We start from the raw sequence: 14,404 nt of genomic DNA on the forward strand, positions 1-14,404 counted from the left end.
AGGAGAGGGGGAGGCAGGTGTGTGGGAGGAGGGGAGGCAGGTGTGCAGGGGGGAGGAGGCAGGTGTGCAGGAGAAGGGGAGGCAGGTGTGTAGGAGGAGGGGAGGCAGGTGTGCAGGGGGGAGGAGGCAGGTGTGCAGGAGAAGGGGAGGCAGGTGTGTAGGAGGAGGGGAGGCAGGTGTGCAGGGGGAGGCAGGTGTGCAGGAGGGGAGGCAGGTGTGCAGGAGGAGAGGAGGCAGGTGTGCAGGGGGAGGCAGGTGTGCAGGAGGGGAGGCAAGTGTACAGGAGGAGGGGAGGCAGGTGTGCAGGAGGGGAGGCAGGTGTGCAGGAGGAGGGGAGGCAGGTGTGCAGGGGGAGGCAGGTGTGCAGGAGGAGAGGAGGCAGGTGTACAGGGGGAGTCAGGTGTGCAGGAGGAGGGGAGGCAGGTATGGGGGGGAAGAAGGTGTGTAGGAGGAGGGGAGGCAGCTGTGGGGGGGGAGGCAGCTGTGCAGGTGGAGGGGAGGCAGGTGTGGGGGGGAGGCAGGTGTGAAGGAGGAGGGGAGGCAGGTGTGCAGGGGAGGAGGCAGGTGTGCAGTGGGGAAGCAGGTGTGTAGGTTGTGTACCCAGCCTCCTCTTAGCTCCTTTCCAGGAAGGGAGTAAGTGTTCAGACTGAGCAGCCCAAGGCCCCTCAGGCCTTTCCTGAGGTTCACAAAGAGCTCTGAAGAGGCTTCCTGCCATAAATTAAAGTGGAGGGAAAAGAGCAAGAGTGCTCAAGTCCAAAGATATAGTAAAGTCCACTCCCTTCGGTATCAGATGGCCTCGAGAATGACCAGAAGTCCCTTCTAGAACTACACAGAAGACTTCATTTATTTACCCCTACATCAAATCAAGGCTTCTCTAATCAAACCTGCTTTTCCTTCAATACCAGTACCCAAGACTGAGTTTGTTTTCCATCCTGTTTTAATTCTGCCTTTTTTTTGGTTCCAATGACTTATATTGTTTCCCACCAGCTTTTGCTACAAATATTTCAAATATGTCCTGAGTTAGGTTAATGGGAGCTTGACCTTCATTTGAATTTCTATTCCATGGGAAAATGCGCTTTCGCCTAATAATCAACCCATTAAAAATTGGAGGCAAAAAGTCCTTATGTAATAAAGACATTACATATGCATAAAATACCATTTACCTCTTGGAGAAATGTTACCAAGTAGGAACAGTCCCTCATCCTGGGCTGTTGTGTTTATATAGACACCCATGGTCTTCATAACAGAATGGGGTGGGCACTGGTTTAAAGCAGGCTCTGCTAAAGAAACTGAAGTTCTTGCTTAATTACAGGCCCCCTGACTGCTGACCCTGGGATGAGGACCACACTGCCCTGCCTGGATTCCAGAGACAATGTCCAAAGCTTTACTAGCCATGCTTCAGTGGTGTTTACCTGCCAGTTCCATGCACCTACAAGTTAAGACTACCTACCTGTAAGAACACTCAGCCTGGTGGCCAGGGTGGCAAATTCCAAAGCCTTTTCATAGCCCTCGAGGCTGATCTGCAGCTCTGTCAGCTTGTTGAAGATCCGCAGTTCAATTCTCAGTGCCTTCATTCTCCGTGCTAAAGGCACAGCCCCAGCCTGAAGAACGAAGCATGGCAACCTTAGTCTACAGCACACACCGCACTCCAGAGGCCTGGCCTCTCCTGGAGGGACTTTTGAATGGCCATCGTGTTCTCACTCAAGCCTTTCCTCAACAGGCTCCTCTTGGTGCTTTGCCCAGATTGAAGAGGTTGAAGAACTAACAAGTTCTCAAAGTGGGGCAATTGAAAACAGAAAGCAAAGCTGACTCCCTATTGCTGAAGACAAGAGGTAGGAATTGTTCCGGCCATTTAGGGGCAGGGACCCTGAAAGTGAACAGTTCCATTCTTGTCCTTGGCAGAAGCAGGAAATGTCCTTGGTTCTCCAGGCAGGAGTGCCAGAAAGGAGCTCTGTTCCTACCTCCTAAATGAGCAGTCTGCGAGAGGCTATACATGATGGTGTAACCGAAACTCTAGTCCAGACACCAATACCTTCTGGTGAACTTTTGAATCCTCTACATTTCATGGTGGAAATGGGTTCTATTTGTTCAATTTCAGCTCATCTCTAAACAATTTCAGGGACTTGGAAGCCAGAGAGGGCACCAGAGCTGTGTTGAGACCCATTAAGGAATGGAATCTACCTCTGGCCCTGGGCGAAGGCATGACATTCTGGCCTGCTCTGAGCACACAGCATTGCATATTATTGTCTCCTTCCTTAGGAGCAAATCCATCCGGGCCTGTCAATCACCTCAGACCATCCTTTTGGAAAACTGAGTCACCTAGAGTCATGCTAAGGAGATGGCAGGGGTTGGGGTAGTTATCCCCTTAATGAAATAGTGTGCTTTTCCTCCCCAGAAACTCTACCTTCAGTGCAATCACTTGCAGAACTCCCACCAGGCCACACTGCCAAGCCTCTGTTGTGTGGCCTTCCCACTTCTCCTAAGTCCTTCTTTTCTCTTTTTCTTTCAGACACTGACCAGAGGCCAGACACGTTTCCCTGACATTCTGGGCTTCTTCGCTGTTTCTCTGAGCTTCCCTCACCCCTCCACCAGGTGGCTACTTATGAAGGACATGGCTTTCTCGCTTCCTCTTCCTCTTCTCTCTCCTGGCAACTGCCAAGATTTATAGTTTGCCTACCCTGTTTTTCTCTTAGTTCTAAATCCTTTTATTAACAAGATTAAGAACCCAAAAGAGGAAACCACAATTTCCCAAGTAATGCATGGCACCCAACATGGGGCTCCCCAAAGTTTCTGGTAGTGGTAAGGTGACCTGGGGAGTCAATTGCCTCCTGGCTGATCTACAGAGCCCACATATGAGCAGGTTCTGACAGTGTTCAGTAAATTATCATTTCCATTGTTTTCACCATTCTGGAAGGTTAGGATGTCACTTCATGTCTCTGAGCCTTAGTTTTCTAATTTACAGTGTGTGTGTGTGTGTGTGTGTGTGTGTGTGTGTGTGTGTGTGTGAAGATTAACACCTTCATGCTCAGGGGAGTGTTTCTTGCTCTCCTACCTACAATCAGTGCTTGGCACATGCTGAGTACCTGATCACATGTGGTGGAAAATAAGCAACTGAGCAAATGAATTCATATTCAAACAAGTGAAGTTTTAGGATGAAATAAGATAGTTTCCCAAACTTCATCAGGTGACAAACAACAACTCATAATCTCCCATACATGGACATTTACTTAATTAGTGTTATTATTTTAAATCAACTCTGATTTTCTTGTTCATCATTTGTAGTAAGAACTGTGAAATTGTGAATTTGGTAAGCTGGTATTATACATTTTAATTTTTAAATACTTTTTAATATATGCTTAACAAAAGCATGGCAAGATGTTTTCAGTGTCTACCCATGCATCCCTTTAGGTCATCTCCCACCATACTACACTAGTAAGTGTAGAGTACTAACAATGTGTGTATACTACAAACTATAAAGTGCCATACACACACAAAAGATACTATTACTATGCTGTATCATCCCAGCAAGACTCAAGCCAAAGAATAACTGAGCTACTGAGATCCTTTCCTAGGCTAAAGAGAGGGTAAAGGCACGAGCACTGGACAAGAAGGGGAGGAGGGGCCACTGGAGCTGCCCACATTGGCACTGGGGTGTGGCTCAGCAATTGAATCCGATGGCTTGCTTACCCGGTAATATTCCACAGCGCGATATCTGTGGCGGGTCCCATTGAAGAACACATCACCTGCTTCTTCATAGAGCTTGAGAGCCAGGGAGGGCTCCTCCGATCTCAGGGCAGTCTGGATGGCCGCCTAGTGGGACAGAGGGAAGGGCATCCAGAGCTCTGTGGAATAGGCAGGGAGGAGGATCCAGAGTCTCTAGTCAGAATTCTGGAAATCCTAGACCTAGTCTGGTTTGGGCCTTTACTCACAGGGCTGATAAGATAATTCAGAGATTATCTACCTCAAAGTTCCCCACTGTAAAAGGAGAGGATTCTTTTGGTGAAACTTGAGGTGATTTTTAGCAGTACACAGATAAAAAATCTGTGTATTAATAGTTAAAATTTTAATGTGTTTCAAGACAAACATTAAAGGTAAATCAAGTCAGTGAATTCAGACAGCATTGTGTAAAGTGCTTTTTTTATTTGTTATTTTTATTTTATGTATTTGAGTGTATTGCCTGCATGCACGTAAGTGCACCCATGTTGCACAATGTCCGTGGAGGTCAGAAGACAGCGTCAAATTCCCTGCAACTGGAGTCAGGGACGGTTGTTAGCTACCATGTGAGTGCTGGGAATTGAACCTGGCTCCTCTGCAAGAACAACTGGTGCTCTTAACCACTGAGCCATTTCTCCAGCCCCAAGTTAAGTGGGTTTTTTTTTAAAGTAGTTTTGAAGGTAAGTCTAAGAAAATTAAATGGTATAGCAAAGGTACAGATGTCATGTATAAATGGCTGAAATTAGAAATGAGGGTTCCACTGCAGCACCTGAAGACAGAGGGACTCAGAGCGAACTTTCCAAGTTCACATCACTACTGACTAGCAACAAACCCATGTGTTCAGTACCCCTCTTTCAACCTGGCCCCCCAAACCCTTAGCTTCTCTGGTTTCAGCCAGCAAGTTCAGAGAGTACAGTTGCCTCCTCAAGTGGCTGAGGGAGCAGACCCCTACCCACCTGCAGGTACAGTTCCACCAGCTCATCCTCTTGCATGAGGTAATGGAGGCGCCCAGCACCCAGCCAGGCCTCAGCAGCCTTGTCTCGCTCCCCTAGGTCAACAAATATCCGCAGGCTCTCCTTGATGCAACTGAGGGACTTCCTGAGGGACCTGAGAGGCAGATAGGACCCGTGAAATAGGAAGGATCCGAGGAGCTCAGCGATCACAGCGCACCTGGGAAATAACAAGCTTGTCCCAGACCACACAGAGATCAGCTCTGCAGACTGAGTCACCTTGAGACAGAACAGTACCTCCTCCTCAGTGCCTCAGCTTCCCCATCTGTAAAATGGGAATATAACTGAACCTGCCTTAGAGGGTTCTTGTGAGGCTTAAGAAGCATAATAAATCTAGAATCTTAGACAACAAAGTAGTAAGTGTTTGATGACTGTTTAAATAAATATCATGACATGATGGCCAACCCATGATCCCGCAAGCTTCAGGCTACACTGTAGTTTTGTTTTCATATGCACCTAATAAGTACATTTATATGAAATGAGTGCATGAGTGACCAGAGTGGTAACTTTAAGAAAGTCATGGGAAAGATTTTGATCATTTATTAAGAGAACATAAAACAGGGTAATTTTTTTAAGTTGGTACTTTATTATTCTTAATTATTTGGAAATTCTTTATTAGGTGTTACATAATTCTTTGGAAAAGTATACTATATAGAAAATACAATTCTTCCATGACAGGAATTAATGAAGAAATGAGGTGTGGACAACAGGCAGGATACAGATTCAGAACTGGAAGGCTGGCCAGAACACTGGGTGTCCTCCAGACAGCAGCTCTCAACCCTGGGAGCTGGGAGAGCTGCTTGGGGCTCTTTAAACATACAAACATAGGGGGCTGGAAAGGTGGCTCAGTGGTTAAGAACACTGGTTGTCCTTGCAGAAGACCTGGGTTCGAATCCCAACACCCACAGCCTGGGATCAAACAGCCTCTTCTGACCTCCACAGGCATTGCACTACATGGGTGCCCTTACCTACAACCAGGCAATACACGCAAACACATAAAATAAAAATAATAAATAAAAATTTTTAAAAAACATGTACGCATAGCCAAGCCATACAATCTACCATGGTATGTTGAAATGCCATGCTAGCTTGTGCCCCGAACTGCCTGGGAGTGTGGCCCAGGCCCTGGCATCATCTCAGCTCCCGTTTGACTCAATATAGCCAGGGTTGAGATTTGCTGATCTGTCTGATCCTTTTATGTTACAGGAAAAAAAAAAAAAACAGTTCCAAAGATGCAAAGTGACTTACACAGGCTACACGGTACACTGAGAGAGGATCTGAGAGTAGAACTCCTTTCTCCCGAGTCCCGGCCCCACTCACAGTTCTGGAAGTATGACTTACAGCCCACGTGTGTGACAGAGCTACCTGGAACTCACTGAATCTAAGTATTACAGTCTGAATCCAAAAATCTGAATTCTTAAAACGCACACATTGTGAACTCATGTACATTAAAGTCCAGAGAACATATCCTTCTAGAAACACTAGGATCAACACTACCTGGAGCCCACTCACAGGAAACCTTCATCAAGCATGGTTACCACCTGCTGTGGTTTTGATTTAGTGTGTTGGAAGCTTGATCATCATCATGGGGATATTGAGACGCAATGGGGCCGTTAAGACGTGGGCTTAATCCAAGATAAATGGATGACTGCAGGCATTGCCCAATGAGAGGGACTACATGGCTCTCTTAGGACTTTGGTCCGTTCTCATGAGAGTGAGTTATAGAGAAATGGCAGGCCTCTAGTTTCTTATCTAGCCACACATTCTTGCCTTTGTGATGTCGTTAGCCAGGAGGTCTTCACCAGAGTTGGCTCTTCAACCTCCAAAACTGTGCCCAAAATAAGCCTCTTTTTAAATTCATTGCTTAGCCTCAGATATTTCATAATAGCAATGGAAAATGGATTAATATGCCAATTCATTGCAGACTACTCAGCTGCCTTTTCCAATGAGGGAAGCAAACATCATCTTGACTGATGAGCTCTGATCCTTTATGACAGTGAGGCAGCTGTTGGTCTTCTGGAAAAAGTGCCTAGCATCTGGCCCATGCAAGAGCTAGGCAGGAAGAACTGTGCCGTTCCCCTACCCTTGACGTAAGATGACTGACATCCAGGACAGACCCTGAACTCTCTCAAGTATCAGAGTGTGGGATCTGCTGCTGGAACCATGCTGAGAGCCAAGGAGCTGCTCTCAGAACTGCTGCACTGATCAATGACTCCAAGTTCAGACTCTGGGGCTCAGGCTTTGGGTCTTCCTTCCTGCCCAAACGACACACACCTGTGTTCCCAGGCATCTTTCACCAACTCTGCCTAGGTGGACCTGCCTGACCTTTGGCCAAAGCCCAGCCTCCACTGATCCGCCCTCTCCTTTCCTATAGTAAGACTCCCACTTTGGCCAGGTGGGGGATGAGCACTTTCAATGGCTGTTCTTTCATTCGCCATCCATAGAACTTTAACCATCAGGGTTCTTCTTAGCTCATTTTGTAAATGAAGAAACCTGATATTTTTAATTTACTCAAGTTCCTCTGCTCATTTCTAAAATTTTGAACTCTCTGCTACTTGTTTGATGAGGAGGAGGAAGAGGAAAAAGGTGATGTTGGTATTCTTACCTAGACTTTTTTGAACATTTAGCATGCTCTAGGCATTTTGTGTGCATGATCTCAATTGTCACAACAGTCCCAAGAAAAAAGTGCTACTAATTTATCCATTTCACAAAAGAGAGAAATAAGGGCCAGTGGGTGAGATGGCTCAGTGAGCTAAGGCATTTGCCTCCAAGACTGAAGGCCTGAATTTGACCCCTGAGACTTGCGTGGTAGAAGAAGAAAATTAACTTCTGAAAGTTGTCCTCGGACCCCCACATATACACCATGGCACATGTGCTGGGACACACATGCTGGCACACATCCCAATAAATAAATGGAACTTAAATGTTTTAAGGAGAAAAATAAAGCTCACAAAGAGTAAGCAACTAGGAGCAGATAATAAACCCTGCTTAACAAGAGTCTAATCCTAAGAGTCTGACCAGGCAGTCAAGCAATACTTGCTGACAGGCTTAGCTATCAGTTGTACGAAAACTTTGCTTTCTTTTGCCATTTAAAGCAAAGTTGAAGTTGTTAAGAACATAAGAGATTGTAAACTTTGAACAAAATCTCCTCCTCTGCAAAAGTGGATGGTCATGTACCACAGGCTTAGGAGCAGATGATAGCTCAGAAAAGAGACTGCTTCCTGATTTAGGGTCTCTGAGAGCTGAGATTGATCAGCTTAATTATATTGAAAAACCAAATGTTGAAGGTGTGTGTGTGTGTGTGTGTGTGTGTGTGTGTGTGTGTGTGTCTTTCAGTTCTACAGAAACAAGCAGCATAGGATAAAAATAAAAGCCAGGAGTAACATAGTCTAGGCACAGATCATTCACATGTAAAGACTAATCATGATTCCACAAGGTCCCACTATATGCAGTCTCTCCTCTTCCTAAAAATAGTATTACGTGGGTCTTTTGTGGCACATACCACAGTTTAGACAACACATTTGGAGATGATTCATTCCCTGTCTGTTTCCTGTACCATTCTGTAAGCATGACAAGCTCAGGGGCTATTAAGTCCTTTATCTGGTTTCTAGCATACTTCCTGGGCCATAAGAAATGACAAGTAAATATTTGTTCAGTGGATCCAATAAAGCTACAAGGTCCTCATGGACCCCATCTGGTTCAGCTCTGGAACAAGGTGTTGGTCTGCATGTGGCAGCTAAAGACGGGACAAGACTCACCAAGACCCTCCCACCGAGAGACTGAAAAACTTGGCCAAACTCCAGTCCAGTAGTCACACAGAAGGCAGAAAGGACACGACTCTAGGTTCTAGACAGAGGGACAGCAAAGCATCCCAAGGCGAAAACCTGAAGAGTCAACAGAACTTTTCAGCACCTATCTACCCACCCTTCTACCTCCAAACTCCAGAGTAAGCCACCGAACAAAGAGCAGTTAAACCGCCAGGAAGGCAGCAGAGGGAAGATCGCCTTAAACCGGCAAGTGAGGCATCTGAGCTCTGCTCAGTGAAACCAAGCGGCATGCTGGGTCTGGACTCTGGCAGGCTGGGCAGAGCTGGTGAAAATGAAGTCAGTCTCACCCATGCAACCCTGCCTCCCAACAGAGACACATACAATATACACACCAGCCTTATCTACGCTGGCAGCTATCGGCCGAGAAAGGAGAACTCATAAAAATACCTGAGTACATGCACTAGAGACTAGGTGTGGCAAACTCTGGCCCACATGCCAAGCACAGCCTCCTCCCTGCTTTTGTGAGTCGCTCACTTGGAACGCAGCCACACTGCCATTACGTGCCATCTGTACCTGGTTCTGCAGTGCAGGTACGCGCCGGAAGGGCTGTGCAGAGACCACACGGCCCGCAAAACCCGAACATATACTCTCTGACTTTATTTTTTTTTTTTTGTATATTTACTAATGTTAGATGTGGTGGCTTATGCCTACAATTTTAGCACTTTGGAGGTGAAGGTTCAAGGTTACCTTGTTCTATGACACTGCCTCAAAAAGTTAAAAAAAAAAAAAAACACGTTTGCCAATCCCGATGTAGACTCGGACTGTGGGCATCGATAGCTGCCAGGGCCACAAGCAACACATCTGACTACTTTAGCTGTCGGTTTCAACCAGCCTTTCTGCCCCTCATGTGGCCCTGAGATTGACACATTGCCTAGCAAACAGTACGTGCTCAGGGAATGCTTTTTACTAGACCAGTATTTTCTTTATGGATGCTCAGATGCAATCCCTCACCTCACCCTACCCAACACTGCATCCCCTCCTACACTGGCAGCTAGCGTCTTCTCTATTTGTATTCCAGGGATCACCAAAACCTACCTATTATTCAAACGGCCCCCACTTTCTGTGACTACTGCAGTTCCCTCCATCTGAAGTACAGTTCACTACCATCACCCACTTTTCAAAAATAATACTCCTCAGGGCCTTCTCAAATGTTTTACCCAGATGACTTCTGTCCAACAAACTCCCAACCCATTCTTAGAAGTGTCTATTCTCTCCTCCACACCTGCCCTTACCAGTGTTCCACATGTGTTCAGGGAATACTCCCTGCTTTTGATTGCTTTGACTTTGAACTTTGTGAGAATGAAAATTCTTTGAGCGGAGCTGAGTTGAAGAATTCTGTCCATAACATCAAGACACACTTAATAAATTCCTCCTAGGAATCAGTGCCAGGAAAAATTTACTTTGACAGATATATTTGTTATGTTCTTTTATCAGACAGTCAGAAGCTTGCATGACTTTCCCCCTTTTCACCTCAGCTACCAGGAAGCTTAATGAGAAATTAAAGTGATCACACCCAGGGGTGTGGAAATACCTATTTATCTGTGTCTTTTAGGTAGTCTTTGCTCTTTTTTTTTTTTTTTGCTTTATTTTATGTGTGCACGTGTATTGCATGCATGTATGCAAGTGCAACTGTATCAGGCAATGCCCTCCGGAGGGTATCAGATCCAATGGAACTGGAGTTACAGGCGGTTGTAACCAACCATATGGGTGCTGGGAGTCAAACCCAGGTCTTCTGAAAGAACAGTGTTCTTAACTACTATGCCATTTCTCCAGTCCCCTCTGCTCAATTTTTTTAAGCTCCCTATAGGGTTAAGTGATTTGTACATGCTAAATAAATATAACACTCTAGCATGTTCTCTGATGAAATGGCTGTTTTATAAAAGGATAATAGCCTTCCATCATAGACATTTCCTAGGTACCTTCATGTCCTAATTATATCTTAACGTCACTCGTATAGGTGATAAAGCAGACGTGAGTGCTAGCTTCCTCCCAGCTACACAAGTAGGAATCTCAGAGCTTGTAACTATTGAATATTCAAGTTAAAAGACCCTGATCCGGGTCAGCTTCTGGAACAAGAGAATAAGCCACCCCTCCAGAAAAGTCCTAACAGCATGGTTCGAAGAACTGCCAAGTTAAAATTTTCTTCTCAAACTACCAATCCAAGATTTGCTCAAACTTTGTTGAGAATAGTGAGATTTGACTCTTTCTAACCTACTCTAGATGCCTCCCGCTCACCCCAGACCTGTGATGACCAAAACAAACCAAAGTCTCCCAGTCAGCCACCGGGAAAGGGAGCGTCTGAACTGCTCCTGGAAGGAGATTGGAATCCCCACAAATTTCATCCCAGAGAACTGTCCACTGGACCTGTGACTGTGATGGTCTCTGAAAGCCTACACTCCCAGGGCTTATGACTCAGCATTCCCTTGTAAAGAACACTTTTTTATGGAGTGTTTGTCAAAAAAAAAAAATTCAAGATAACTGAACACTGACACTGCCTGAGGTTATGAAAATATTTGGGATAAATGGGGACCCTGGCTGGGGATGGAGCTCCACGGTGGAGCATTTATGTGGCATGTGTGAGGCCCTGGGTTCAATGCTCAGCGATGTAAAGGGGGGAACCTACATGCCAGGAACTGGCAAAAACACAAAAAAGAAAAAGCAGAGGAATACAGTATCCATAAGAGGATTTGGAATCATGAAGGCCAAATGCATGTCCAAAGATAGACCGTGGCAGAATAGACATTTGAAATGACATATCCATATGCTATCTTTAGATTCAAAGACAGATTAGAAGAAAGTCTCTCCCTAAGGCAGGAAAAAGGCTTTGGGACTGTCCCAAGGTCCAACTCACCTGGCCGTGCTTAGGTTCCGATAAAGCTGCCCAAGGGACTCCAGTAGCCTCCCCTCCATCTCCCGGTCCCTGAGCTGCTGAGCCAGGACCAGCCAGTGTTCATGGTAGGTGATGCATGCCTCAGGATTTGGGGACACAGAGCTATAGAAATGGCAGAGGGATTTGGTGACCTGAAGCTGACCTGAACATAAAGCAGGGACACGAATGAGAACCGGCAAAGCGTGTGCCAGCACTTTTTCCAATGCTCCCAGCAGCTCAGGACATACTCACTGTTTAGGTGTTGGTGTCTTAAGCCAAACAACAATGCCATTTCATAACAAAGGCGGCTGTGGGTCAGCTGGTGTCCAGACACCAGAACTTGGGCCAACCAGAGAAGCACTTGTACCATTTCCATGTCTGTTTCCTTGCTGGCCTGGAGTTCAGAGTAGAGCCGGACAGCCTGTAGGAGATAGCCTCTGGCTGACTGCTGCATACAGGACTTGAGGATCAGGTGGCCGAGATTGGCCATGGACACTGCCTGGTTACGCACATTCCCCATCTCCCGAGCTCTAGTCAAGGCCCGGAGATAGCTCTTGGCTGCCCTGCTTGTCTGGCCTTCACCTTGAAGCACAAGTCCCAGGAGGTTATGGACCACTCCCTTTTGGGTGATACACTCCGACTCCCTCAGGGAGCACAACAGTGGTTCAAGGATATCCAAAGCCTTCTTTGTCTGGTTGGCTAAGAGATAAGCCCATGCCAGACAAAGAGAAGACTCAAAGGCTTCCTGCTCACCTAGCTGCTTCCCTAGCACCAGACCCTGCCTCAGATAGTAGACAGCACCATCAGGAGACCTGTGCTGAAGGTACATTTTGGACAGGATAAGACACAAGGTCCTCTGGGTGCTCAGGTCAGTCTGCTCCTCACAGGTCATCAGTGCCTGCCTGAGTGTCGGGCAGGCCAGTGCAGAAACTTCACCATAGCCTAAGGAAGGAAGACCAAGGATTTTGGTGGCATTCTGGAGGACCAAGTAGACCTGCCAAATGGAAAGAGACACTCCCTGGGCACTGTGGAGACCATGTTTCTGAACAGAGGCCACTGCAAGATGTGGAAGATATTTCTTGTTATACAGAAAACTCAACATGGTGGCTATGGTATCTGAAGCAGGAGGGTGTCCAGAGAGGAGCTGCAGGCGCTCTGCGAAGGGCAGAACTTCCTCGTGCCGGCCAAGGCTCAGGAGCAATCGGACGGCCAGAAAGCAGGCCCTGGCCTCCAGAGGGCTACTGCCCACCACAATCCCCTGGCGCAGCACATAGGCCACCACATCAAACTCATTCTTGGCACTGGACTCGCGGTCAGGCAGGCAGGCCAACAGAGCACCTGCCTTTTCAAGAAGGGCTGAGCCTTTATGCCTCAGCCTCTGCCTTAGGTAGATGGCTGCCAAATTGATGTACAGAGCAGTCACCAGGGAGAGGTCCTTGAATGCCCCATTGAGGACACAGATAGCCTCCTCAAAGTACACTCTGGCCTGTGAAAGCTTGACCTTCCTGATGCTCAGCCGGCCCAAGAGGAAGCAGAGCCGGGCATGGGCCCAGGTCATGTGGCTCATCTTGGCCCACTTTCTTGAGGCTTCTAGGTAGGCCATTAGCTCATCCTCCTCAGAGAAGCTATAAAAGGAGGAAGTAAGGAAAGAGAAGGAGAAATCATAGAGGCTCTTAAAGTGGTCAGTGTAACCTTCATGATCCAGGAAAGCCAATATGGGGCCAAAGTTCTCGACATCATCCTCCTCCTGACTGGTGTTTAGGTCTATGAACAGTTCTGGGTCATCAAGGTCATCAGGTTCTGGCAAGTGATAGCTGTCTGAGGAGGCTGAGAGGAGCTCCTCCTCCAGGCTGGAGCCCGCGGAGCTGCTGGACCGTCTGGAGCCTACAGTCTGCCACTCCTTCCAGGTTCCACCAGGCCTGGCCTCCTTGAAGCCCTCAGGCTGGGATGCTGTAAGGACAGGCAGAGCTGAGCATCCCTGAGTGCCAGCAACTATGGCAGTCAGCTCCTGCCAAAAGGGCAGATGTGCTGACCTGAGGACAAGAAGCCAGGCTCAGCCCAAACACTACTCACCGCTCAGATCGTTCGGCAGATTCTGGATGGATTCAGACTCACCTAGGTAGAGATGAAGGACAGATCTAGTATTAGGCCAGCACAAGTTACTTTGTCAAAGCCTCAGGGCCCCAGGCCACTGACCCCTGAGAAGCTTTTGTGTTCAACTTTGAGACCATCAGTCAGCATAGGAATGGGCAGTATTCACCCACTTCACATTCGTTTTAGAGTTTCATGGACTCCATCAACCTGTTTAACTCACACACTTTACATCTCTGAACTGGAGTAAAAGTGAGACCGAAGTCAGAGAAGAAAATGTGGAAACAAGCTGTACACCAAGAGGTATGGGGATGAGGGTGGTGATAAAAACTAAGCCAGGGAGATGCAGTTCCCAAAGCTCTCAGTGAGTTTACAATACAGCCAGGCAGAACCCTGAGCACATGGTACTTCAGACTGTGATGCTGCCCCCTGTTCATGGTCATGCTCCTCTTCCTCCGTTCCCTTATCCTTCCTGCTTCCTTCCTCCGGTCGCTCATCCTTCCTCCATTAACCCATCATCCATCCATTTGACAAACTGGTTTAATGTGCTGGAAACTGCATTGCAGAAGTTGTAAGACTATAAAAGTGAACAGTTTAAAGGAGCAAGGATGCATTTGAGGTCCCTAGGTTTGTTCCCTCAAGTAAGCTGATGGATTGAGGTAGAGAACAGGAGTTAAGTGTAGGTTTAGGTATTTTGACTTTGAGTTAGTTGCAGCTGTGGGTGGAGAATGAAGTAGGTCTTGAGCCAAGGAGGAAAGTGGAAACTACAAATACAGATTGTGTTCCATAGCAAGTCACAAGGAGCTAGTCCAAGTGCCAGGACTGATATGATCACACAGGTGAAGTACTTTAAAAGGAAGGGGAGAGAAGGGGGCAGGGAGGGAGGAGGGAGG

General features: G+C 47.0%; 1 protein-coding gene across 4 annotated transcripts in view; it reads right to left on the minus strand.

Moving 5' to 3' along the window:
* The window catches only part of Sh3tc2 (SH3 domain and tetratricopeptide repeats 2), a 48,594-nt gene that overhangs the window by 3,058 nt on the left and 31,132 nt on the right, over positions 1-14,404 (minus strand). For 3 of the 4 annotated variants that reach the window (XM_008837892.3, XM_029565822.1, XM_029565821.1), the window contains exons 10-15: positions 13,494-13,535; positions 11,673-13,370; positions 11,403-11,583; positions 4,671-4,821; positions 3,688-3,810; positions 1,451-1,601 (exon numbers count right to left, since the gene is read on the minus strand). In XM_008837892.3, the coding sequence (XP_008836114.2) occupies positions 1,451-1,601; positions 3,688-3,810; positions 4,671-4,821; positions 11,403-11,583; positions 11,673-13,370; positions 13,494-13,535 (2,346 nt within the window). Of the gene's footprint in view, positions 1-1,450; positions 1,602-3,687; positions 3,843-4,670; positions 4,822-11,402; positions 11,584-11,672; positions 13,371-13,493; positions 13,536-14,404 lie in introns of those variants that run through there. The other variant, XR_003850331.1, reaches the window with a different exon arrangement.

This window comes from Nannospalax galili, unplaced genomic scaffold (genome assembly GCF_000622305.1).
Source record: "Nannospalax galili isolate Female #2095 unplaced genomic scaffold, S.galili_v1.0 scaffold19, whole genome shotgun sequence".
Classification (NCBI taxonomy): domain Eukaryota; kingdom Metazoa; phylum Chordata; class Mammalia; order Rodentia; family Spalacidae; genus Nannospalax; species Nannospalax galili.